At 36.9% G+C, this 26289-nt stretch overlaps 1 protein-coding gene across 1 annotated transcript in view; it reads right to left on the bottom strand.

Moving 5' to 3' along the window:
- Window positions 1–216: 216 nt before the first annotated feature.
- The window catches only part of LOC140155141 (N-acetyltaurine hydrolase-like), a 36485-nt gene continuing 10412 nt past the window's right edge, over window positions 217–26289 (bottom strand). Inside the window, exons 3-8 of the mRNA XM_072177860.1 lie at window positions 19057–19222; window positions 17942–18126; window positions 17573–17728; window positions 16921–17085; window positions 2049–2266; window positions 217–649 (exon numbers count right to left, since the gene is read on the bottom strand). Of these exons, the coding sequence (XP_072033961.1) occupies window positions 515–649; window positions 2049–2266; window positions 16921–17085; window positions 17573–17728; window positions 17942–18126; window positions 19057–19222 (1025 nt within the window). The 3' untranslated portion in view covers window positions 217–514. The remainder of the gene's footprint in view (window positions 650–2048; window positions 2267–16920; window positions 17086–17572; window positions 17729–17941; window positions 18127–19056; window positions 19223–26289) is intronic.

A 26289-nucleotide genomic window follows, 5' to 3' on the forward strand; every position in this document is an offset into this window, starting at 1 on the left:
TTACAGAAAACGTTTAAATGTCGGGTTTGCCCAAAATATTTTCAATAACGTTTTAAAAACGTTTTCATGACCTTTATATAACCCGACATTTAAATTTTACCTAACCCAAAAGCCAAAATATAACTTATTTAAAACGTTTTTAAAACGTTTTGTGTTTGCTGGGATATTGCGACCTGTCACATAAACAATTTTTAAACCATTCTAAGCATGCTCCTCTAAAGCCATAATAATCTAGCTTGTATAATATAATATCATGATGAAAAGTATCAAATGCCTTAGATAAATCCAAATAGATTCCCACAGTGTTTTCATGTTGATCAATGGTGTTATACTTTTGTATGTACAGTACATCCTTAAGCATTATGCAGATAGTCCCTGGTAACCTGCAGTCTATTTAAATGTCAGCCATTTTGAGGGTTGTGAGTTGTAATCTTGTCAATCTGTTCTTGAGTTATACCTTTGAGTAGCATCTTTGGGATCACATTGAGTAAGATAATCCCTGGTAACCTGCAGTCTATTTAAATGTCAGCCATTTTTGAGGGTTGTGAGTTGTAATCTTGTCAATCTGTTCTTGAGTTATACCTTTGAGTAGCATCTTTGGGATAACATTGAGTAAGATATGGGAATATCCATGGCCACCATACTTCATCTGTAAAACAACAATAACAATAAACGAGCATCACTACATAAAACATTAAAGGAATAATTGATTGTTTATCCGACGAATGCAATCCTCTGATGTTCAATTCAAATAAGATCTGGATCCATTTCACGTAGTCGTGGAGGCATGGGTCATTTCCGTTTTGATCCGTCCATTCGAGGCTTCTTTAACTACTTGTAGCGAGAGAAGTTGAAGAGTGGGGGTGGGTTGCTGGCCCCGCCACCCAACTGTTCGGGCATCCAGATGACAGACGAATACTCTCGGTAAAAAAGGATGGGGTGGTCAGTGCTTTAATAAAGGTTACACCCTTAACTACCTGGCAAAAAAAGGAACTTAAAGGACTTATATGTTTTTCTTTATTTGCCAACTCAGGATAATATTTTTCAATGCTGTATTTCTGGAATTAGGAGTAGGTGTAATTTGAAAGGCTTCATGGCATGACACATTGATTGGACCAAATTGACAAATATTAATCATAGAAATGCCAAACAATTTGGCTTATATTTCTGCGGTTGTCGGCAAGGACTCGACTACCCAAATTTCGTATTCGTCGCTGATAGCGCCTTTATAAAGGGATATTTAGATATAGAGAGAGTCAAGATTTCTGGCAAGTTACCCTATACTCAAAGTCAATTTCAAATGTTTTATTAAGGCCTGACAAATGAGGCAATCCTCTTTGAAAACAATATCATTGTGATTTTCTCACCCCTCACAAACGGCATCCCTTTGTATTATACATACTGTAGAGGGCAGCATTATCAATTTTTTTCAAGACAAATATTATTTTGCTGTGTCAAATACCCGTGCTCATCAAATTGCGTATTAAAAGCACATTATCAGTGATTATGGGTTTGATAGGGACAGTTTATAATAATAATCGAGTATACTTCATCCCAATGATAATATTTTTCAGACTTTAAGACCCATTCAGTGATCCCAATACAAGTGTACAAAAAATAAAATTGTTCATAAATTGCTTAAATTTGAAGGATAAGTCATTCAAATTGACATTTGGTATTTTTGAAGTGAAACATTTGGTAAACAACGAAGAAAACAGCAGTATTGACGAAGTTGAAGCCCCATTCGAATACATGTAGCTAATTCATATACTGTCAGTATATAAATTACAGATTCATGTAGAATGTCTTCTGTTGTCTTAAATACACAGCTTTTGGCTGAACCACTAACAGGCTATATGTTAGCACATCTGTTACAACGGTAAAGGTACCAAAATCTGGATTTTTATGATTTTTACGATTTTTACGATCGTCCAGATGAGCAAATCACTGAATGGGCCTTTAAAGAGGGCAGAAGACAATATCAGTGATCTAAGCACTGCTTTACACAAGGGCTATCTGTACATAAAAATGCATGAAAATATACTCACCAGTTGACACTTTCTATGAATATCATGTGCCATCACCATCTTGTCTTCATAACCTTCATCAACAAGATCTTTAAAGAAGTTGATACGCTGAGCGTCGCTTAAGAAGTCAATCTCCTTGGCATGTTGGTAGTAAGATATCTCCCAGCCAAAGAAGTCGAATTCAACATAGCTGCCAAGCTTGGCAAATTCTAACAGCTCCTCTGTTGTTGTCACACATCCTGTAAGACATAATGGTAACAATATAGAAGAATTAAATTTTCAAGAAGAAAATTCAAAATTTGTTATCTAAAAGGAAATATAGAAAAAATAGCATCCATTGATAATGTCCTAAGCCCGGGTCCTAAACCATTCTCTGTGAGATAGAGTTCTTTGTCTATGTTTCAAAAGTAATAATACCCAGATTTATCGACATAAAATTTACGGGTAAAAATATAATGTCGCATCATACTAGCCATCTAAGCAGGGGCTATTTTAGGGGGAAAAAGACACTGCACGTTGGCAAATGGAATGTTGGTTACGTGTACTTTTGCTTCAATGCCCAAGCAGGCTACATGTTGGCACTTGGTCGGGGTGTTGGGGGCTCGAGGGATGTGTTTCCCTCCAGTTGATGAGGTTTTTTGAATTACTCAATTTGGTGATACATGTTTTTAAAAATCTAAACCAGTAGCGTAAAATATTTCTCTTTGACATGGGGCCCCGGGAACATTCTACAATCTATTAACCAACTGGTGGGGCATGCTGGTACCGTATTTATCAATGCGCCCTTCCCTGGCAAATGTCCCTTTCTCTTTTTACGCCTATTAAGTTTCTTCTTGTATCATTAAACTGATTCCCAATGCATTTGTTTGTTCTGGTTACCATGCGTAACTCCAATTCCTACTTTTAACATATATATTTGCTACAGCGGTGATTAAGCATCATTTTGTTGATCTCCTGTTCCAGTGTTGTCTGTTGGGCATTATGTTGTACATATTCCCTACGGTCTTAGCTGCGCGGAAGGTCGCGTGTTCGATTCCTATGTCGGTGCATTCTACGATTTTTTTTATCTGGAGGTAACACTGACATACATTTGTTAACTCGTCTGTCTTAAGTTTTAATTGTAACACATTGGGTGGGTTAAACCGTCCTTTACTCTTATTATGTTTGCATTCAGTATCCTCTTGTATCATTTATGATCTTATTGTGCTTTGTTTGTTCCAGCACACCATGCGTAACTTTATTTCTTGCTTTTAAAAATACCTTACTAATGATATTATTATTGTTTAATGTATTATCATTTATATATAATTTACTAAAAAAGGGTCCCAGTATTTAACCTTGGTTAAGGGGTAGGGTATGAACCTTTGGACAGTATTTATTGTGGGGCATTAGAGCACATCAGGCATATCGAATTGCATTCTGAATGCGAAGAATGTCCTTCTGATATCAAATAATTTTTATTTTTTAAATTCGCAATGTAATACACATTTTATGGCAAATGATTAAAATTGATATTTTGATATTTAACAGTACTCGATGTAAACTTTATAAATTTGATAATGTGTACTTAAAGTGTGTGTAGGTGGGATGAAAAGCCGACGATCAATTGAAAATGTTGACCTTTCGTATTGAAGATATGGAATTTTTTCCCAAACACCAAAAAAAAATTAGGTTTTTGGGGAAAAAATCCATATCTTCAGTATGAAAGGTCAAAATTTTCAATTGATCGTCGGCTTTTCCTCCCAGCTACATACACTTTATGAATATATCATTAGATTTATAAAATTTACTTCGAGGACTGTTATATATCGAAAATGTGAAAATATCGAATTTTAATCATTTGTCATAACATTTGTATTATATCGTGAATTTCAAAAAATGAGAATTATTTGATATCAGAAAGACATTCTTCGTATTCAGAATGCAATTCGAAATGTCTGATGTGCTCTCATGTCCCACAAAAAATACTGTCGAAACGCTCAAAATGCTCATTCCAGATCCCTTAAACTTGTTTTGAATCTTAAACTTTAAACATTTAATATTATTATTTATATTGTCTGCAATTCTCGTTTACAATTTTTCAAAATTTGGCGTATCAGGACGTTTTGTTGTTCCTAAGAATAATTATGGTTATCCACTTTACTCATCATGCGTGACTTCTAACAAAAGGCGCTGATTCCTGTAGTATATCAATGCACATGCACATGCAGGTACTTCTTTTGAAAGTTCTAAACAAGGTATAGCAGTCGCCTATAGAATATGCAACTTATAGAACACGGATAACCTCTATTGATCACATTAAGAATAATTATTGCAAATAATAAGCATATGCCGTAGAAGTGACGTAGTTAATCGGATTAACTACCATAGCAATAGATTAATACAATTTTGACTATACCACCTGCACTACAACGCTCACGTGGTACCGATGCATTTAACTATAGACGAATCCAAGTAGCCAAGTCATGGTCAGGATTTGGTCGGACATCTTTGGGTAGCCGCTAGCACCAACCTGGTGTTTGAAGCCGCCTAACACCTAGAGAAGATGCAAGGACGAGGAGGGTTAATAGAATAATAGCTAATAATATATATATAATGGAGATAATTCCGCAGGTAATCCCGTCGCATCTATTCATACATAGTCCTTTTGTTCGCAAGTACATCAATGCATAGATACCGCGTGTAGTTAATCCGATTATTATGTCACTTCAACAGCGAATAGATCATGCTGTGTGTTTTGTCGAAGGGAACTTTATTGTGTTATTCTTTTGTCTGCCTGTGTTTTCGCTGAAGGTGTACTCACTCACTCTCACTCCCCGGTGGAAAAGTTTCCCTATGAAAGTCTCTTTAAATAAATTATACTCGACTGGGGTGTGTGCACGCTGTGTGTACAGAGGCGTTCGAGGTCAATGCACAATGCATACATTACGCACACAGCACACTAAGCAGGGCTGTATGGAAGAGGGTATGGTTTTTCCTACTGTACGACGGCATTTTGTAACCAATCACATTCCTTTTCGCCAGCCCATTCGGGGCTGGTACCTGTTTCAGGTTTGGGGTCAGTTTACTCAAGAGATTATATTTTAGTGGTATTGGAATGATTTTTTTTTACTTTTTGTGGTTAAATTTTTTTAAATATTTTAATTCGATTTGTTAGGAAAAGTAAGTATGTTTTGCCGTTTCAACGAACGAAAACGAGTGAGTATTACCAAAGTTATGTTTGTACTAATTAATTATGACTTTAAAAGTTTAAAGGCCTAAATGTAACAATAATAGTTAATATATATAGCATCATATGGTCAGCAGAAGAAAATCTGACATCACCTATGATGTCATATCAGTGTCCTTGACCGGGGGTCCTTACTCCTTGACCACTGAACAGCGTGATATCATGTTGATAACAGATCTATAGAATCAAAATCTTCATCATATCCCCGGATCATATCACAGATTCTCAACAATCTGTGATCATATGGACCATATTGATGTGAAAGTAGTTATCTATCATATCCTGTGTCGTTTTATGGATAAAAATGACTCAAAATGTTATTGATGAAATGGTTGCTATCATAAACATCAGTTTTGTCTTTTCAACGGGAGAAATCCGATGCAAAATAAAGTTTTTAGGGCCTAGCTATAATATGGGCATAATTTATGCATATAGTATTGAACAATGTACCCCATTTGACATGCACTTATAGATAAATAAATTGTCTTACTTTATTAATTTAATAACTTCTTTATTATAAATAAAATGACACATAACTATTTGATTCATAAAATTACATTCAACAAAATGATTGAAGAGAAAACACACAAGGCACTAGGCAGACTGTTATAGAATGGAGTATGTAAGATGCCATGTCCATAGCTTCGCAGGAGTTTCCGACTAGCAATCAACATGATCAGCACATTCAGAAAAACACAGTTTAAGAGTGAAGATTGTAGTGAGTAACCAGTCCTTTATAAATGTGCTGGCCACTATCTATTATAATATAGTAGGCTTAAACTATACATTGCGAATTAATTAAGTTATTTTAAAATAAAATGTACATGTAAGTTAACTCAAACCGGCAGTGTATATATCGAAAGCAGTGAAATCGGACATTCCTAAGCGAAGATATTGAGTTCGTAAGTTCTGGTATTACAAAATTGGAAATTGAGATATCGTGGGTAAAAAGCTGAAAAGACAAAAAAACAAACGACAACAACAACAACAACAACAACAACAAAACAAACAGACCAGAACAATTTGGAGTACATGTAATGAATTAAAAGAGTTGACATGAGATTAGGAATTAATGTTTTCTGCTGTTTCAGTGTGCATGTTCTCATCGTTGATGGTTTGGTGGACTGTCATGTAGATGTAAGCGTGATCCTAAAAATGCCTTTCACATTGACCAAAACTAATTACAAGACCTCTTCTACATTGAGGCTGGCTTTCCCTTTTAAAGGGAATTTTTATTAGAGAGTAAAATCTGGCAAAGTATATCTAGGAAATATCGTGTGAGCCAAGTCAATCGGAGTGACTATTATCAAGTGAGGACCGTCTATAGCACGCTACTTTAATAACACGGGGTGCATGTCAGTGTATTTCGCAGTAAATTGAGTGAGATTTTGGGAATACCTTGCAGTGTTTAGTGCTCCTGTACGACGAGGTCTTTCATCAGATTTCCTTGAAAATCGGGGAAAGTAGAGTTTAATATATACATGAGACAATTAAGAGTGAGCCAAAAATAAAAGACTTTCCCTTTATAATAATTGAAGTTGAAAGTGAAAAAGACAATTTTCTCCCATTGCTTAACTGTGGGACCCCTTTTATTTGAGCAAAAGAGACTACTTTTCCATATAAACGGGTGATGGAATGCAGTTTAAAATTTCCGCCAAGGCCGAATCATTTCACATTTTGAGTGCATTGTAGCCGACGCTTACCCAACTAAAGGCTGCTAGTCAGGTGTAGGAATGCGTGGATTTGGATTCGTCTATAGATGTCAAAGAAAGACTGATCACTCGCACCTGTAAGATAGATATCTTTGAAAAGACCGGTATTGTATTCAATCTGTGTTTGCTGACATCATACACAGGTGATTGGTGCAATCTGCTTGTAGTGCAGGGCGGTCTATTCAAAAATTGTATTCATCTATTGCTATGGTAGTTAATCCGATTATGACGTCACTTCTACGGCGTATTAACCAAACGGTTTGTTAGTCCTCCATTCTCATTATTTTGTGATGTGACGTTTTTTCTGCCAAAAGTAAATATCTACAAAAAAGATATAGACTTTATGCATTTGACTCGGTTTTTTTAAAGCTAGCTATAGCTCGATGAATGTACCCAACTGGGTAACTAAGGGACGCACCATTAGATATTATCGGGGGCTAGGGAATTTTTGAAAAAAATGTTTTGCCTCACTGATGAGTAAAAAAAAAAAATTTTGCTTCACTGATGAAAAAAAAAAAAAAATGTTGTCTCACTGATGAGTAAAAAAAAAAAAATTTTCCCTACCCAGCTCTGTATAAAGGTATACATTAAAATTGAAAAGATAACTTTGCCGCCAAAGGCGGCGAAAAAATTTTGCTTCCGAAGTCAGCGAAAAAAAAAATTTTGCCGCCTTCGGCGGCAGAAAAAAAAATTTTCTGCCTGACCCAAACTCCCTAGCCCCCCCGATAATATCTAATGGTGCGTCCCTAATACCGAGTTAATGCTTTATGTTTTACTAAATGTTAATCAGAGAATATATTACTGTGAGTTATTTAAATAGGTATGTTTTCATTTAAAATGTAAATCCATTTAATTGACTTGTCATTATTTTCATTTAGCTACAGCTTGATGAAAGTACACACCTGGTTCACTAATACCAAGTTAATGCTATTATGTTTTGCAAAATGTTAATCAGAAAATTTATTACTAGGAGTTTTTAAATAGGTAGGTTTTCGTTCAAAATGTAAATCCATTTAATTGACTAGTCATTATTTTTACTAGCTACAGCTTGATGAAAGTAGACGCCTGACTAACTAATGTCAAGTTAACAATATTATGTTTAAAAAATGTTCAAAAACTGTATTATGTTTTATGTTAATCAGAAAAGAAATTGGTTGGAAGGTGTTATTCAGAAGGGTAGGTTTTCATTTTAAATATAAATTCATTTTACCAAGCTGTAGCGTGATGAAAGGTCACGACAAAATGCAAAAACGCATACAAACTCTACAAAGGTGCCTACAATTTCTTAAAATATCGCACAGCCGCTAAAAATTATCAAAATGTGATAAGATTTCTGTAAATGTCGCAACTTTAGTGACACGCAAAGGTGCATATAAGATATCTGCATATTGTATAAAATTTGTCAAAGTGGCATAAAAGTATTATTACAAAAATTAAACGCAATGTCTATGAACTAAATGTCCAAATAGTGCTTAACTTAATCAATAAGATGTTCAGTTCATAAACATGGTGTTAAATTGTCTACAAGCAATACACATAAAGGTTTAATACCGAAATAATTTGATGAGTTTATCATTTAGTGTTCAGGAACGTCTACAGGATAACTCAATAGAAAAGGCCATGTGGATTGGGGACTTAACTTAAAATATCGGCAGTAAACCCTGTAAACCTAAAACGTTCGTGAAGATTCCAAAACCATAAAGTGTCTTCTTTACAATGTTGCAAAAATCATCAAAATCACTGATCTGCTCGTCCCGAGGCTTATCTTATCCTCACGAGTGACCAAACAATCACGGAGTAAAGGGCGTCGCCAGAGGCGCTGTATGGCAATATATTGCTTGAATTTTTCGCAAAATTAATGTTTGACTGATTACCACAAGCTATACCCATTTTGCAGAGGATTTTTCGTCTCGACCAGTCGTACTTTAACTTCTTTAATATCCTGGTCATTTGTCGGGTTGAAACTTGAATTGTATATAAATATTTTAAGCACGGATTTGTAATTCTCATTGCACGGATTTTTATCCTCACTGCACGAACGTGCCAGGAGGCACGTTAAAATAGCCCATGCATCTAAGTAATGACAGAAAAATCGCTAGTGATCAAGCACCAGTAGCGCGATTGTACAGTAGCGTTCAGACATAGACCCTAGAAAAGAGTCTATGTTGGAAGTTACTACTCAACTAGTAGCAATTTCATGCTGGGACATGCCAGCGATTTCTGATCGATATGTCAGCAGTCGCTTTTAGGCCCACGGATACATGCAAAAATGTCATAACGATCGCTATATAGAGTGGATTATTGGAAGTTCAGGCCAAATATACAATTAATCTCATCAATATAATATCGAGATAAAGTGCCTTACTAGCTCTTACTCAAGGGCACAACACGATGGCGTCACCGGGGCTCGAACCCGCAACCTTCCGATTATGAGTCGGAGCCCGTTCCGCTCGGCCACCGTGCTCCCTTGCCACAAAACTATACAACTATTATGAGATCATCATACTGAATCGCTTATTATGTGTAAGCTAGAAATTGGTTGAATGCTCTTGCTTCCACCTAGCTAGATCCTGGTGCCGACCAATGATTTACGCCATAACGCAACTTATAACGCAACTTATAACGCAAGCCCCATGCGGTTCCTCTAGTCTAGGTTGCTCAAATTAGTAAAGTATTTTAGTACAAAACGTTGCACTTACTATCCATATGTGACATGACCGTTTTACTGATGTTACCACCAGCTTCCTGTAAGACACGTAGGATTTCCGCTGGGGCATCTTTGCTCCGTCCAGGATGGATAATCACTGGGCAACCAAGTTGTTCCTGAGTTACCGCTGTTGCTTGTAGAACTTTTCTCTCAGTGTCTGTAGCAAGATGATCAAATGTATCATACAAAACAAAACCATGACTTTTGTTAAGACTTGTAAAATGTTAACTTCAGAAATAACCCTTAATTTTTGGTCGATGTGTTTGCCTTATTCGTAGCGTATACTTGGATAGGGCTTTTTAGTTCCTAACGTGGGTGTGGTCTGCTCTGTTCTTTTTGTTATATTTTGTAACATGCTGGTACCGTATTTATCAATGCGCCCTTCCCTGGCAAATGTCCCTTTCTCTTTTTACGCCTATTAAGTTTCTTCTTGTATCATTAAACTGATTCCCAATGCATTTGTTTGTTCTGGTTACCATGCGTAACTCCAATTCCTACTTTTAACATATATATTTGCTACAGCGGTGATTAAGCATCATTTTGTTGATCTCCTGTTCCAGTGTTGTCTGTTGGGCATTATGTTGTACATATTCCCTACGGTCTTAGCTGCGCGGAAGGTCGCGTGTTCGATTCCTATGTCGGTGCATTCTACGATTTTTTTATCTGGAGGTAACACTGACATACATTTGTTAACTCGTCTGTCTTAAGTTTTAATTGTAACACATTGGGTGGGTTAAACCGTCCTTTACTCTTATTATGTTTGCATTCAGTATCCTCTTGTATCATTTATGATCTTATTGTGCTTTGTTTGTTCCAGCACACCATGCGTAACTTTATTTCTTGCTTTTAAAAATACCTTACTAATGATATTATTATTGTTTAATGTATTATCATTTATATATAATTTACTAAAAAGGGTCCCAGTATTTAACCTTGGTTAAGGGGTAGGGTATGAACCTTTGGACAGTATTTATTGTGGGGCATTAGAGCACATCAGGCATATCGAATTGCATTCTGAATGCGAAGAATGTCCTTCTGATATCAAATAATTTTTATTTTTAAATTCGCAATGTAATACACATTTTATGGCAAATGATTAAAAATTGATATTTTTGATATTTAACAGTACTCGATGTAAACTTTATAAATTTGATAATGTGTACTTAAAGTGTGTGTAGGTGGGATGAAAAGCCGACGATCAATTGAAAATTTTGACCTTTCGTATTGAAGATATGGAATTTTTTTCCCAAACACCAAAAAAATTAGGTTTTTTGGGGAAAAAAATCCATATCTTCAGTATGAAAGGTCAAAATTTTCAATTGATCGTCGGCTTTTCCTCCCAGCTACATACACTTTATGAATATATCATTAGATTTATAAAATTTACTTCGAGGACTGTTATATATCGAAAATGTGAAAATATCGAATTTTAATCATTTGTCATAACATTTGTATTATATCGTGAATTTCAAAAATGAGAATTATTTGATATCAGAAAGACATTCTTCGTATTCAGAATGCAATTCGAAATGTCTGATGTGCTCTCATGTCCCACAAAAAATACTGTCGAAACGCTCAAAATGCTCATTCCAGATCCCTTAAACTTGTTTTGAATCTTAAACTTTAAACATTTAATATTATTATTTATATTGTCTGCAATTCTCGTTTACAATTTTTCAAAATTTGGCGTATCAGGACGTTTTGTTGTTCCTAAGAATAATTATGGTTATCCACTTTACTCATCATGCGTGACTTCTAACAAAAGGCGCTGATTCCTGTAGTATATCAATGCACATGCACATGCAGGTACTTCTTTTGAAAGTTCTAAACAAGGTATAGCAGTCGCCTATAGAATATGCAACTTATAGAACACGGATAACCTCTATTGATCACATTAAGAATAATTATTGCAAATAATAAGCATATGCCGTAGAAGTGACGTAGTTAATCGGATTAACTACCATAGCAATAGATTAATACAATTTTGACTATACCACCTGCACTACAACGCTCACGTGGTACCGATGCATTTAACTATAGACGAATCCAAGTAGCCAAGTCATGGTCAGGATTTGGTCGGACATCTTTGGGTAGCCGCTAGCACCAACCTGGTGTTTGAAGCCGCCTAACACCTAGAGAAGATGCAAGGACGAGGAGGGTTAATAGAATAATAGCTAATAATATATATATAATGGAGATAATTCCGCAGGTAATCCCGTCGCATCTATTCATACATAGTCCTTTTGTTCGCAAGTACATCAATGCATAGATACCGCGTGTAGTTAATCCGATTATTATGTCACTTCAACAGCGAATAGATCATGCTGTGTGTTTTGTCGAGGGGAACTGTATTGTGTTATTCTTTTGTCTGCCTGTGTTTTCGCTGAAGGTGTACTCACTCACTCTCACTCCCCGGTGGAAAAGTTTCCCTATGAAAGTCTCTTTAAATAAATTATACTCGACTGGGGTGTGTGCACGCTGTGTGTACATGAGAGGCGTTCGAGGTCAATGCACAATGCATACATTACGCACACAGCACACTAAGCAGGGCTGTATGGAAGAGGGTATGGTTTTTCCTACTGTACGACGGCATTTTGTAACCAATCACATTCCTTTTCGCCAGCCCATTCGGGGCTGGTACCTGTTTCAGGTTTGGGGTCAGTTTACTCAAGAGATTATATTTTAGTGGTATTGGAATGATTTTTTTTTTTACTTTTTGTGGTTAAATTTTTTTTAAATATTTTAATTCGATTTGTTAGGAAAAGTAAGTATGTTTTGCCGTTTCAACGAACGAAAACGAGTGAGTATTACCAAAGTTATGTTTGAACTAATTAATTATGACTTTAAAAGTTTAAAGGCCTAAATGTAACAATAATAGTTAATATATATAGCATCATATGGTCAGCAGAAGAAAATCTGACATCACCTATGATGTCATATCAGTGTCCTTGACCGGGGGTCCTTACTCCTTGACCACTGAACAGCGTGATATCATGTTGATAACAGATCTATAGAATCAAAATCTTCATCATATCCCCGGATCATATCACAGATTCTCAACAATCTGTGATCATATGGACCATATTGATGTGAAAGTAGTTATCTATCATATCCTGTGTCGTTTTATGGATAAAAATGACTCAAAATGTTATTGATGAAATGGTTGCTATCATAAACATCAGTTTTGTCTTTTCAACAGGAGAAATCCGATGCAAAATAAAGTTTTTAGGGCCTAGCTATAATATGGGCATAATTTATGCATATAGTATTGAACAATGTACCCCATTTGACATGCACTTATAGATAAATAAATTGTCTTACTTTATTAATTTAATAACTTCTTTATTATAAATAAAATGACACATAACTATTTGATTCATAAAATTACATTCAACAAAATGATTGAAGAGAAAACACACAAGGCACTAGGCAGACTGTTATAGAATGGAGTATGTAAGATGCCATGTCCATAGCTTCGCAGGAGTTTCCGACTAGCAATCAACATGATCAGCACATTCAGAAAAACACAGTTTAAGAGTGAAGATTGTAGTGAGTAACCAGTCCTTTATAAATGTGCTGGCCACTATCTATTATAATATAGTAGGCTTAAACTATACATTGCGAATTAATTAAGTTATTTTAAAATAAAATGTACATGTAAGTTAACTCAAACCGGCAGTGTATATATCGAAAGCAGTGAAATCGGACATTCCTAAGCGAAGATATTGAGTTCGTAAGTTCTGGTATTACAAAATTGGAAATTGAGATATCGTGGGTAAAAAGCTGAAAAGACAAAAAAAAAAACGACAACAACAACAACAACAACAACAACAAAACAAACAGACCAGAACAATTTGGAGTACATGTAATGAATTAAAAGAGTTGACATGAGATTAGGAATTAATGTTTTCTGCTGTTTCAGTGTGCATGTTCTCATCGTTGATGGTTTGGTGGACTGTCATGTAGATGTAAGCGTGATCCTAAAATGCCTTTCACATTGACCAAAACTAATTACAAGACCTCTTCTACATTGAGGCTGGCTTTCCTTTTAAAGGAATTTTTATTAGAGAGTAAAATCTGGCAAAGTATATCTAGGAAATATCGTGTGAGCCAAGTCAATCGGAGTGACTATTATCAAGTGAGGACCGTCTATAGCACGCTACTTTAATAACACGGGGTGCATGTCAGTGTATTTCGCAGTAAATTGAGTGAGATTTTGGGAATACCTTGCAGTGTTTAGTGCTCCTGTACGACGAGGTCTTTCATCAGATTTCCTTGAAAATCGGGGAAAGTAGAGTTTAATATATACATGAGACAATTAAGAGTGAGCCAAAAAATAAAAGACTTTCCCTTTATAATAATTGAAGTTGAAAGTGAAAAAAGACAATTTTCTCCCATTGCTTAACTGTGGGACCCCTTTTATTTGAGCAAAAGAGACTACTTTTCCATATAAACGGGTGATGGAATGCAGTTTAAAATTTCCGCCAAGGCCGAATCATTTCACATTTTGAGTGCATTGTAGCCGACGCTTACCCAACTAAAGGCTGCTAGTCAGGTGTAGGAATGCGTGGATTTGGATTCGTCTATAGATGTCAAAGAAAGACTGATCACTCGCACCTGTAAGATAGATATCTTTGAAAAGACCGGTATTGTATTCAATCTGTGTTTGCTGACATCATACACAGGTGATTGGTGCAATCTGCTTGTAGTGCAGGGCGGTCTATTCAAAAAATTGTATTCATCTATTGCTATGGTAGTTAATCCGATTATGACGTCACTTCTACGGCGTATTAACCAAACGGTTTGTTAGTCCTCCATTCTCATTATTTTGTGATGTGACGTTTTTTCTGCCAAAAGTAAATATCTACAAAAAAGATATAGACTTTATGCATTTGACTCGTTTTTTTTAAAGCTAGCTATAGCTCGATGAATGTACCCAACTGGGTAACTAAGGGACGCACCATTAGATATTATCGGGGGGGCTAGGGAATTTTTTGAAAAAAAATGTTTTGCCTCACTGATGTAAAAAAAAAAAAATTTTGCTTCACTGATGAGTAAAAAAAAATGTTGTCTCACTGATGAGTAAAAAAAAAAAAATTTTCCCTACCCAGCTCTGTATAAAGGTATACATTAAAATTGAAAAAAGACAACTTTGCCGCCAAAGGCGGCGAAAAAATTTTGCTTCCGAAGTCAGCGAAAAAAAAAAATTTTGCCACCTTCGGCGGCAGAAAAAAAAAATTCTGCCTGACCCAAACTCCCTAGCCCCCCCCCGATAATATCTAATGGTGCGTCCCTAATACCGAGTTAATGCTTTATGTTTTACTAAATGTTAATCAGAGAATATATTACTGTGAGTTATTTAAATAGGTATGTTTTCATTTAAAATGTAAATCCATTTAATTGACTTGTCATTATTTTCATTTAGCTACAGCTTGATGAAAGTACACACCTGGTTCACTAATACCAAGTTAATGCTATTATGTTTTGCAAAATGTTAATCAGAAAATTTATTACTAGGAGTTTTTAAATAGGTAGGTTTTCGTTCAAAATGTAAATCCATTTAATTGACTAGTCATTATTTTTACTAGCTACAGCTTGATGAAAGTAGACGCCTGACTAACTAATGTCAAGTTAACAATATTATGTTTAAAAAATGTTCAAAAACTGTATTATGTTTTATGTTAATCAGAAAAGAAATTGGTTGGAAGGTGTTATTCAGAAGGGTAGGTTTTCATTTTAAATATAAATTCATTTTACCAAGCTGTAGCGTGATGAAAGGTCACGACAAAATGCAAAACGCATACAAACTCTACAAAGGTGCCTACAATTTCTTAAAATATCGCACAGCCGCTAAAAATTATCAAAATGTGATAAGATTTCTGTAAATGTCGCAACTTTAGTGACACGCAAAGGTGCATATAAGATATCTGCATATTGTATAAAATTTGTCAAAGTGGCATAAAAGTATTATTACAAAAATTAAACGCAATGTCTATGAACTAAATGTCCAAATAGTGCTTAACTTAATCAATAAGATGTTCAGTTCATAAACATGGTGTTAAATTGTCTACAAGCAATACACATAAAGGTTTAATACCGAAATAATTTGATGAGTTTATCATTTAGTGTTCAGGAACGTCTACAGGATAACTCAATAGAAAAGGCCATGTGGATTGGGGACTTAACTTAAAATATCGGCAGTAAACCCTGTAAACCTAAAACGTTCGTGAAGATTCCAAAACCATAAAGTGTCTTCTTTACAATGTTGCAAAAATCATCAAAATCACTGATCTGCTCGTCCCGAGGCTTATCTTATCCTCACGAGTGACCAAACAATCACGGAGTAAAGGGCGTCGCCAGAGGCGCTGTATGGCAATATATTGCTTGAATTTTTCGCAAAATTAATGTTTGACTGATTACCACAAGCTATACCCATTTTGCAGAGGATTTTTCGTCTCGACCAGTCGTACTTTAACTTCTTTAATATCCTGGTCATTTGTCGGGTTGAAACTTGAATTGTATATAAATATTTTAAGCACGGATTTGTAATTCTCATTGCACGGATTTTTATCCTCACTGAACGAACGTGCCAGGAGGCACGTTAAAATAGCCCATGCATCTAAGTAATGACAGAAAAATCGCTAGTGATCAAGCACCAGTAGCGCGATTGTACAGTAGCGTTCAGACATAGACCCTAGAAAAGAGTCTATGTTGGAAGTTACTACTCAACTAGTAGCAATTTCATGCTGGGACATGCCAGCGATTTCTGATCGATATGTCAGCAGTCGCTTTTAGGCCCACGGATACATGCAAAAATGTCATAACGATCGCTATATAGAGTGGATTATTGGAAGTTCAGGCCAAATATACAATTAATCTCATCAATATAATATCGAGATAAAGTGCCTTACTAGCTCTTACTCAAGGGCACAACACGATGGCGTCACCGGGGCTCGAACCCGCAACCTTCCGATTATGAGTCGGAGCCCGTTCCGCTCGGCCACCGTGCTCCCTTGCCACAAAACTATACAACTATTATGAGATCATCATACTGAATCGCTTATTATGTGTAAGCTAGAAATTGGTTGAATGCTCTTGCTTCCACCTAGCTAGATCCTGGTGCCGACCAATGATTTACGCCATAACGCAACTTATAACGCAACTTATAACGCAAGCCCCATGCGGTTCCTCTAGTCTAGGTTGCTCAAATTAGTAAAGTATTTTAGTACAAAACGTTGCACTTACTATCCATATGTGACATGACCGTTTTACTGATGTTACCACCAGCTTCCTGTAAGACACGTAGGATTTCCGCTGGGGCATCTTTGCTCCGTCCAGGATGGATAATCACTGGGCAACCAAGTTGTTCCTGAGTTACCGCTGTTGCTTGTAGAACTTTTCTCTCAGTGTCTGTAGCAAGATGATCAAATGTATCATACAAAACAAAACCATGACTTTTGTTAAGACTTGTAAAATGTTAACTTCAGAAATAACCCTTAATTTTTGGTCGATGTGTTTGCCTTATTCGTAGCGTATACTTGGATAGGGCTTTTTAGTTCCTAACGTGGGTGTGGTCTGCTCTGTTCTTTTTGTTATATTTTGTAACGGCTAAATTGTGTGTAGAGAAAATCTTCTCTACTTACACTTGTCAGAGTCGACCGGTTCTCCCCGAATGTGATACACATGCTGTACAATTTACCTTTTACCATCGTTATTTTTAAAACCATCCAGAGGACGGACTTCACGGAGATGTGAGTTCGATGATGCCAATCATGTCATAAGGCCTATCAACAATTAATTTGTTGGTTTTTGGGGATTGCAAAGGATGATCAGTGCGCTTTGTAACCTCTGGATTAAGCTTGGGGTATATAATAAAATAATTGTGGTAAATAACTACCTTGAAGTGGCCATGTACATCCAATCTCTCCAATGACTCCACACTTAGCATCAGATCCATCTGCTCCTAGTGTTATCTCCTCCACCATGATGTCTACTAGTGATTCTTGTTTCATGGTACTTAATTCTGGTGGGTGCGTGGAGCCTACATACCAACCTGGGTAGAAAATAGATATAGATATCGTCGACACAACAATTACACTGGTATAATTCATTGTCTTCACAGCTCATTGGTAGTATAATTCACGATCTCTGACATTACGATAACAAACAACAATTCAAATTGCCTATTTCCAGGACCACCGCAAACAGAAATTTATTTCTTTGTTTCACTCTAAACAAGATTTCTCCAAGTAAAGATTGAACTCACCACCTCCACTTATTAGATTGACACCAGTAGCTTTTGACAGTTCTACCAGAACTTTGACATCACGTCCTATCCCTCTGTTTGTGACATCTACGATGGACCTACCGCCGAGCTGATGGTAGAAGTTTAACTCTTCCTTCCATGCATCCATCTCATCCAGAAGAAATAGGTTCTCTTTGTTGCTATAGCTACAGAGACATATCAGTTTGCATTTGTATTAGTTATGTACAGGGACTATATGTGGTTGCAGGTAAATCTTGTATGTTCGCATGGTTCAATCTGATATGTTTGGTCACAGAACTTTTGTGTATGTTTGATGTCAATTTGTGATTTGATTGATGTTTAATGATTTATATATACTTGTTCTAATTTTTTCCAATCATGTGTTTGTGGTTTGCTTTTTTCAATAAAAAACACAATGACAAAAAAAAAATCCTCGCTTGTTCGGCTCAAAATTAAAAGGAGACATATCTGACATTAAAAGCTAACATTTTATGGAAAATAAATACTAATCTATTTTTACAGAAATGTTATAATATGGCTTTAAAAAAACAAATCACTCAATTTGGTGATACATTTTTTAAATCTCAACCAGTGGCGTTGGGGGTCGTTCTACAATCCATCAACCAAGTGGTGGGGAGAGCCTCATACCGTATTTATCACTGTGCCTAAGCCCTTCTCTATCAAACTGTCCCTTTCGTGTTATATTTATATTCAGTTTCGGAGAGAATAAATTGGTTGAATATCCTTGATGTATTTATTATCATTTATATATAATTATCATAAATAATAGGGTGCAAGAATACACCCTTGGGGTACACCACAAGTTATATTTTAAATCTTGAACTTAAAAAAAACTTGATTCGGCGCATTATGTATAATATGTAAGTTTACTAATGGCTTACAAAAAATATAACAAGTACGCCGGTTGTCATTATACGTATTATACTTGAAATATGATTTTATGCAAATGTAATTATGGTATTATTGCTTTAATGGTGCAGTACTATACATGATTTGAAAGTTAAATACTCAAAGCGTTATTACAAATCTCAAATAAACGGATGACTATAAACTAATTTCCTACTTTATGTGCGTGTTGTTAGTCACACACTTACGGATATTGACGGATCCACCAAAGGTTTGCTATGTCCAAAGGGTTGTTCCATTTCTTGCGAATCCAATCTGGTGATGTATTCTGGGCACCACATAATGTGTAGTCTATTTGAAGGTGCTCATGGGTTAACGTATGACCAAGGTCACATGCATTAATAGGACCAAGAACTAAAAATATAAAGACAAATGGAATGACATCTGGTTATAGGAACTAAGTACACATATATGTGCCGTGTCATGTCAAAAGGAGACACTTTTGGTCAGGTTATGAATTTTGAGCCTTTTACATATCAGAAATATAGAGATATTTTGTTCCACAGCGCCGTTTGCCCCAATGAAATCGGACATTCCTAAGAGAAGATATTGAGTTCGGAAGTTATGTTATTATAAAATTGGAAATTGAGATATCGGCCTTTTAAAATATTATTGACAATGTTGATGTTGAGAGTAGGAATTAACTATCAGACAATATTTTTAACATTAATAACATCACAAATTCGCAACAAACCCCAATTGTGAAAAAAATCACCCACCGGTAGATTTTTGGCTATTTCTCCATTTACGATCCTGCCCAAAAGTGTCTCCTTTTGACATGACACGTCACATATTTACCTGCAATATAAAGTTTAAAAAAGTTTGTCTCTCAAACATTTTGCAACAAACACCTTTTTCCGTTCCGAATTAGAGACAACTGATTTAAAGAAGTCTTCCCTCAATCCGGACGAACTATAGGCCAGTCTCTAGCCTTCCATTTCTGTCTAAAGTCATTGAGAAGCATGCAGTTAATACCATCACAGAACACATGATTGACAATGGTCTCGGTGAGCCACTTCATGTGATCCTTCTTAGCAGGATGGAAAAGGAGATTGGTTTGTCGGATACAACACTTCAGTGGTTGAAGTCATATTTCAGTAACAGAATATCACGCGTGAGAATTGGCAACGAACTCTCTGCTGAGCATGATATGAACCACTATGAACTATGGTCTGCCACAAGGTTCTACAGTTGGCCCATTGTCATTCACAGTGTATACCATTCCTCTCGGTAGAATCATCGCCAAATATGGTTTATCTTACCACATGTACGCGTACGATCTTCAGCTCTACATTAGCTTCGATCCATCCAATCCAGCATCAATTCAGAATGCTCTCTCCACTCTCATTCAGTGCATAAATGAGATACGTTCATGGATGACTACCAATATGCTCAAGTTGAACAATGATAAGACCGAGTTTTTCATTGCCATATCCCCTCACAACAAGCAGCGCATGCTATCGGTTACTTTACAAGTTGGTTCTGACACCATTCACCCATCTGAAAGGGTACGGCCCAATCTTGGAGTCATCTTTGACACTCACATGACAATGACATCCCACATATCATCCATATGTGGTAGTTTCAACACACATCTCAGGAATATAACCCGCATCCGTCGTTACCTGGACTTCGACATATGCAATCACATAATTCGCTCTCTAGTTCTGTCACGCCTTGATTACGACAATGCTCCTCTTCTGGCAGCAAGACAAGCCGATATTGCCAGACTTCAACGTCTGCAAAACTGGTCTGCTAAACTGATCTTTCGCGCCACCAAATATGACCATGCATCTTCCTATCTTCCTTTCTCCAACAACTTCATTGGCTGCCAGTCAAGGAGCTGATAGCTTTTAAGGTCTTGCTGTGCGTGTTTAAAGCCATCAATGATATTGCACCAGTCTATTTGTCATCCCTCCAGACTTTTTACTCTCCTGCCCGTGGGGGATTGCGCTCATCCACCGACGTCACTCGTCTTAAATTACCAAAAATAAACAGCAGTACTCTCAAATCAGCCGCTGACAAGACATTCTTTTTTACAGCATTCAATCTATAAGATCCACCTGCTCACTTTCAGTCTTCGAAAAGGGCCTCAAATCCCACCTTTTTCCACAATTATAGTTCTTGCATTGTTTCATGTTGCTTTTTTGTTGCTTCATTTATCTTATTGTTGTTGTGTTTTTCATGTCTATTGTTTTAATGCAGGTGGTTACTAACTGAATTTGATTTTAGAACAATTAAGCATAGTCTATGGGGAAAATGCCTAATTAAATATTCGTAAATGATCTAGAGGCTAAAATAGCACTTTCTTTAGCATCTAAGCCTAAAATAAGGTTTATTTCATACAGCAACTATGTAAACTCTACCCATCATAGTGGTTACCAATTGGATAAGATTCAAAATATGCAAATGAGATGTAGTGTAGACAGGGCTGTCGCCATGGGGATGTGAGGGTGCGACACCCTCCCTGGCGATCCTAACAAAAAGAGCCAGGGGTATCAATCATGTTGCGCAGGGGCCAGCAAAAGGTAAATACGGCCATCAGCAAAATTTATTTCCCGACACCCCCACCCCCTGAGGAAATGGTCTAGCGACGACCCTGAGTCGGCCCTGAGTGCAGATCTCAGAGGGAGAAATGGCTAATTAGTATGCATAAAACACTAAATTACAATATGCGGTGTGATCCTAATTTGTAGATAATTATTTAAAGATTTGATATATACAATCCACTTTTCTGATTATGCCAAGAATTTACTATGACATCTCGAAATACTGAATATGAATACTGAATAGAGGACGCTATTTTCCAAAATGGAGGCTTAAACGTAAAAGTGAACTCTCTTACAGGAATCTTGGGATGATGTTCTTTCTAAAATGGAATGGCTAAGTCATGTTAGTTATGAATACTGCGAACTTGATTCAAAGATTGGTATATCTTTGAATATATTGGGTTTCAACAGCGCAATTTACATGATAGTGGGTCCATGAGCAGCAATTTTTGTGACTGAGAGGGAAGGAAGGTACTTTTCAAACCAAAATTTCTGACTTTATTTCCATGAACAATTGAACATGTACATTTTTTGTACACAGAATGATTGATAAAGGTTCAAATTTACTTATTTTAACCTTTCCTCTTGCCTACAACAATATACACTGCATTTACAATACTGATCAAGATGGTCAAGGTATACCCCTGGCAGATCATTCCACACATTTTGGAGTGCATTGTTGACCTGATATCCAGAATTTTGGAACACTGCTACAGCCCTAGTTGCGAATAACTTTCGCACTACTTTTTCATATTCACTTTCGAATATACCCAAGCATTTGCTGAGATACGGTACCCTACATACACAATACAAGGAGTGGGTGCTGTGGTTGCGAACTGAGAGGACGTGTCTGAACATCGCTCCGTCCCAAGCTCGAAAATTTCATCTTTTTGAGCATAAGTTCCCCACAAATAAAGGATTCATAACATCAAGAAACCTTTTATCTGCAAGGTGGTTGCTTTTTGAGCCGTTTTTGACATCGGATGGTTGAATTATCTGGAGATTTCTGACAAGATTAGAATAGCCTTCTGTTGAACTGTATCTGTACTGTGGAAGATGGCGTACGTGATTGACGCTATGGATATGGAGTACACATCAGCAAAGGACGGGCGTAGGGTAGCGGCGGATTGTGTGGGGTGACCTATTATCTTGTTTGTGCTTCGAATTGTTCTACATATTTCATTTGTGTGACTATGGCTTCCATAACTGTGAGTACAATATCTCTAATTATCATCACCTGGATGATGGTTCGACCGGCGGCACCATGGTCACATGACGACCGAGCGGGAAGTGTAAACAATGCCAGCGACCGGGGTATAAGATACGCATACAAGAGAGATTGTACAGACATGACAGGTTTGATCTCAGAGTTCATGTTCAAATATGTGCCTACCCATTGCCTCAAAGTAAATAAATCATACATACAGGTATATAATGGTTCAAATAAACCAAATAAATCTGCCTTATTGTATATATGTATGCTTGTCATAGTGCAGGCTCATGATTGTCATCCCAATCCAGGGCCGACGCCCAGTGTTGATGTAACTATGGGTTCCAGTACAAATGCTTCTGATTCCCAATTTCCCTGTCTCATGTGTCACAAAGCATGTCTGTGGGGCGAACGTGCGATATGCTGTGACTACTGCGACGGGTGGTATCATGTTGATTGTTTGGGTATGAATACTACCAACTTTGAGGTGTTTGCTGAAAACAGCAAGATAACTTGGATTTGTTGGCATTGTAACATGCCAAACTTTTCCAGCAGCCTTTTTGATTCAGGGTCCATTGAACTTGCCAATAGTTACAGCACGCTGGAGTCACTGGACACAACAGATAAAACAGATGAAGATTTCTGCATCAAATCACCAATTGCAACATCCTCTCCTCATAACAAAAGCAATCCAAAGCCTAACAAAGAACGCATACAGGTGAACAAAGACAATAAAACTGGAACTAAAGAAAAGTCCAAAGAGAGAAACCAAGCTAGTAAAAGAAATAGCCGACCGTTAAAAACACTGGTCATAAACTTCCAAAGCATACAGGGCAAGGTAGCCGAATTAGCGGTTTGCTTGGAAACACATGACCCAGATGTTGTTATCGGTACCGAAACTTGGTTGGGCCCAGACACCCAAAGTAGTGAGGTTTTTCCATCAAACTATACGGTTATTAGAAAAGACAGGGACCCAAATCAGAAAAATCTAAAATTTTATGGTGGTGTTTTAATTGCTATGAAAAATGATATTATCGGTGTGCATAGAGCTGACCTAGACACTGATTGTGAGGTTCTTTGGGCTCAAATTGAAATTATGGGTGCCAAACCTGTCATCATTGGCGCCTTCTATAGACCACCAGACTCAAATTTGGCATACCTGGGTAAATTTAGAGAATCCCTTGATAAGATCAATAAAGATCACTTTGGCCACGTCTGGATCGGAGGTGACGTAAACCTGGGTGACATAAATTGGTCAACCTAGACCGTCAAACCGGGAGGCCAAAAAATTGGTCTGTGTAAAGAGATGATTGATTTAGCCAATGATTTCGGTTTAGAGCAGCTTATTGACAGGCCAACAAGGAAGAAGAAAACTTTGGATCTTTTCTTCACCTCAAATCCTACTTTGGTTGTCAAGGCAACAACCGTCCCTGGGATGAACGATCATGACGGCATACCATCAGTAGTCATTGATATTTGTGTTAAAAAATCAAAACAAATCCCCAGGAAAGTGTTTATGTATCACAGAGCTAACACCGAAGGTTTGAAGGCAGATGCACTTAAGATAAGTGAGGATTTGGAGCGTAAAAATCTTACAGTGACTGATGTAAACGACCTATGGTGTCAGTTCAAAGATAAGGTGGAAACATCGATTGCGCAACATGTTCCTTCAAAAATAGTAAAGAAGAACAACACAACCCCCTGGATTTCACAAAACATTAAGCGGTATCAGAGACGAAAACAGAGAGCATATAATAGTGCAGTAAAGAGAAACACACAGGAGGATTGGAACAAATATTATGAGTTAAGAAAGTTAGTCAAGAAAGAAACAAGAAGAGCCTATAGAAAATACATACATGAAACATGTTTAGAGTCAACAAAACAGCTTTACAGTTTTATCAAGTCATTAAAAAATGATAATTCAGGAATTGCCGCCCTGAGAGATCCATCGTCAGGAAAATTGGTTTCCTAAAGTAAACTGAAAGCTGATATTCTCAACAATCAATTCATGTCCCAATTCACTCAGGAGGATTTGGAAAACATGCCTAAAATGCCTGATAGTGAAATTCCATCTATGCCAGACTTTGAAATTTATGAAGATGGGGTGATCAAGTTGCTAGAAGATCTTAACCAAAATAAAGCAACAGGCCCTGATGGTATCTCATCTAAGTATCTGAAATTAACTGCAAAAGAAATAGGAAAGGCTTTAAAAATCATATGCCAACACTCTTATGACAGTGGAGTTGTTCCTAGTGACTGGTTGATTTCAAACATTTCGCCGATATACAAAAAGGGAGACAAGACAAACCCAGCAAACTATAGATCTGTAAATCTAACCTCAGTTTGCAGCAAGATTTTTGAACATGTCCTAAAATCCAACATCATGAAACATCTGGACAAACACGGCATTTTGTGCGCTAACCAACATGGTTTTCGAAAAAACCACTCTTGTGAGACTCAGCTAATCAATACCATCCAGGAAATAGCTACCCACCTTGATCAAAAACAACAAGTGGACGTTATAATTATGGATTTCGAAAAAGCGTTCGATAAGGTGCCACATCAACGCTTGCTACTGAAGTTGAAAAATTACGGGATTCGGGGGAAAACACTTGAATGGACTAAAGCATTTTTAACCCAACGAAAACAACGTGTTGTTGTGGATGGTCAGTGCTCTGACTGGGTAGACGTTAAATCTAGTGTCCCTCAGGGCACGGTTACTGGCCCATTGGATTTTCTCATTTTCATTAATGATCTGCCTCAGAACTTAACATCTTCTGTGAAATTGTTCGCAGATGACTGCGTGGTTTTTAGGAAAATAACCGGATCTGAAGATGCCGACATGTTACAAAATGATTTGAATGCGCTATCTGCATGGCAGTCAAAATGGCAAATGAGATTTAACGCCAAAAAGTGCTTTGTCCTCAAAATTACTCATGCTAGAAAACAATTAGATTATAGATACACCTTAAATAACACCCCATTGGAGGAAGTTAGTGAGTACCCATATCTGGGGGTAACACTGAACTCAAAATTAACTTGGAACTCACACATTAATAATACTGCTGCAAAGGCAAACAGAACTCTGGGATTTATTAAAAGAAACCTGTATTCATGTTCAAGACACATAAAAAGCCTGGCTTATAAATCTCTCATTCGTCCAGGTATGGAGTATTGTGGATCTGTGTGGGATCCGAATACAAAGGAACTCATACAGAAACTTGAAGCGGTGCAAAATCGTGCCGCAAGATTTGCAATGGCCGATTATGAAAGATTCAGCAGTGTGACAACCATGAAAGACAAACTTGATTGGGAGCCCCTCGAAGAACGTAGGATGACAACAAGAATCTCAGTCTTCCACCAAGCTCTAATGGGTCACCTCGCCATTCCAATGCATAATATCCTTCGCCCGGTCCAACGCTCCTCTCGACACAGTAAATTCACTCAACTACCAGCAACGAAAAACTGTTTGAAATACTCATTTATCAATCGTACTATTATTGACTGGAATAAGTTACCACATTACATCACAGACATAGAAGATAAGGACAAGTTTAAGACAACAGTGAAACAGTACTTCAAAGAAAGCAAAGAATAAGCAACCACCAAAGCATATGCAGATTAGCACCACCCTGCTCGTGTGACTCCTCTTTAGGGGCGTT

The sequence above is a fragment of the Amphiura filiformis genome, chromosome 6, assembly GCF_039555335.1.
Source record: "Amphiura filiformis chromosome 6, Afil_fr2py, whole genome shotgun sequence".
NCBI lineage: Eukaryota > Metazoa > Echinodermata > Ophiuroidea > Amphilepidida > Amphiuridae > Amphiura > Amphiura filiformis.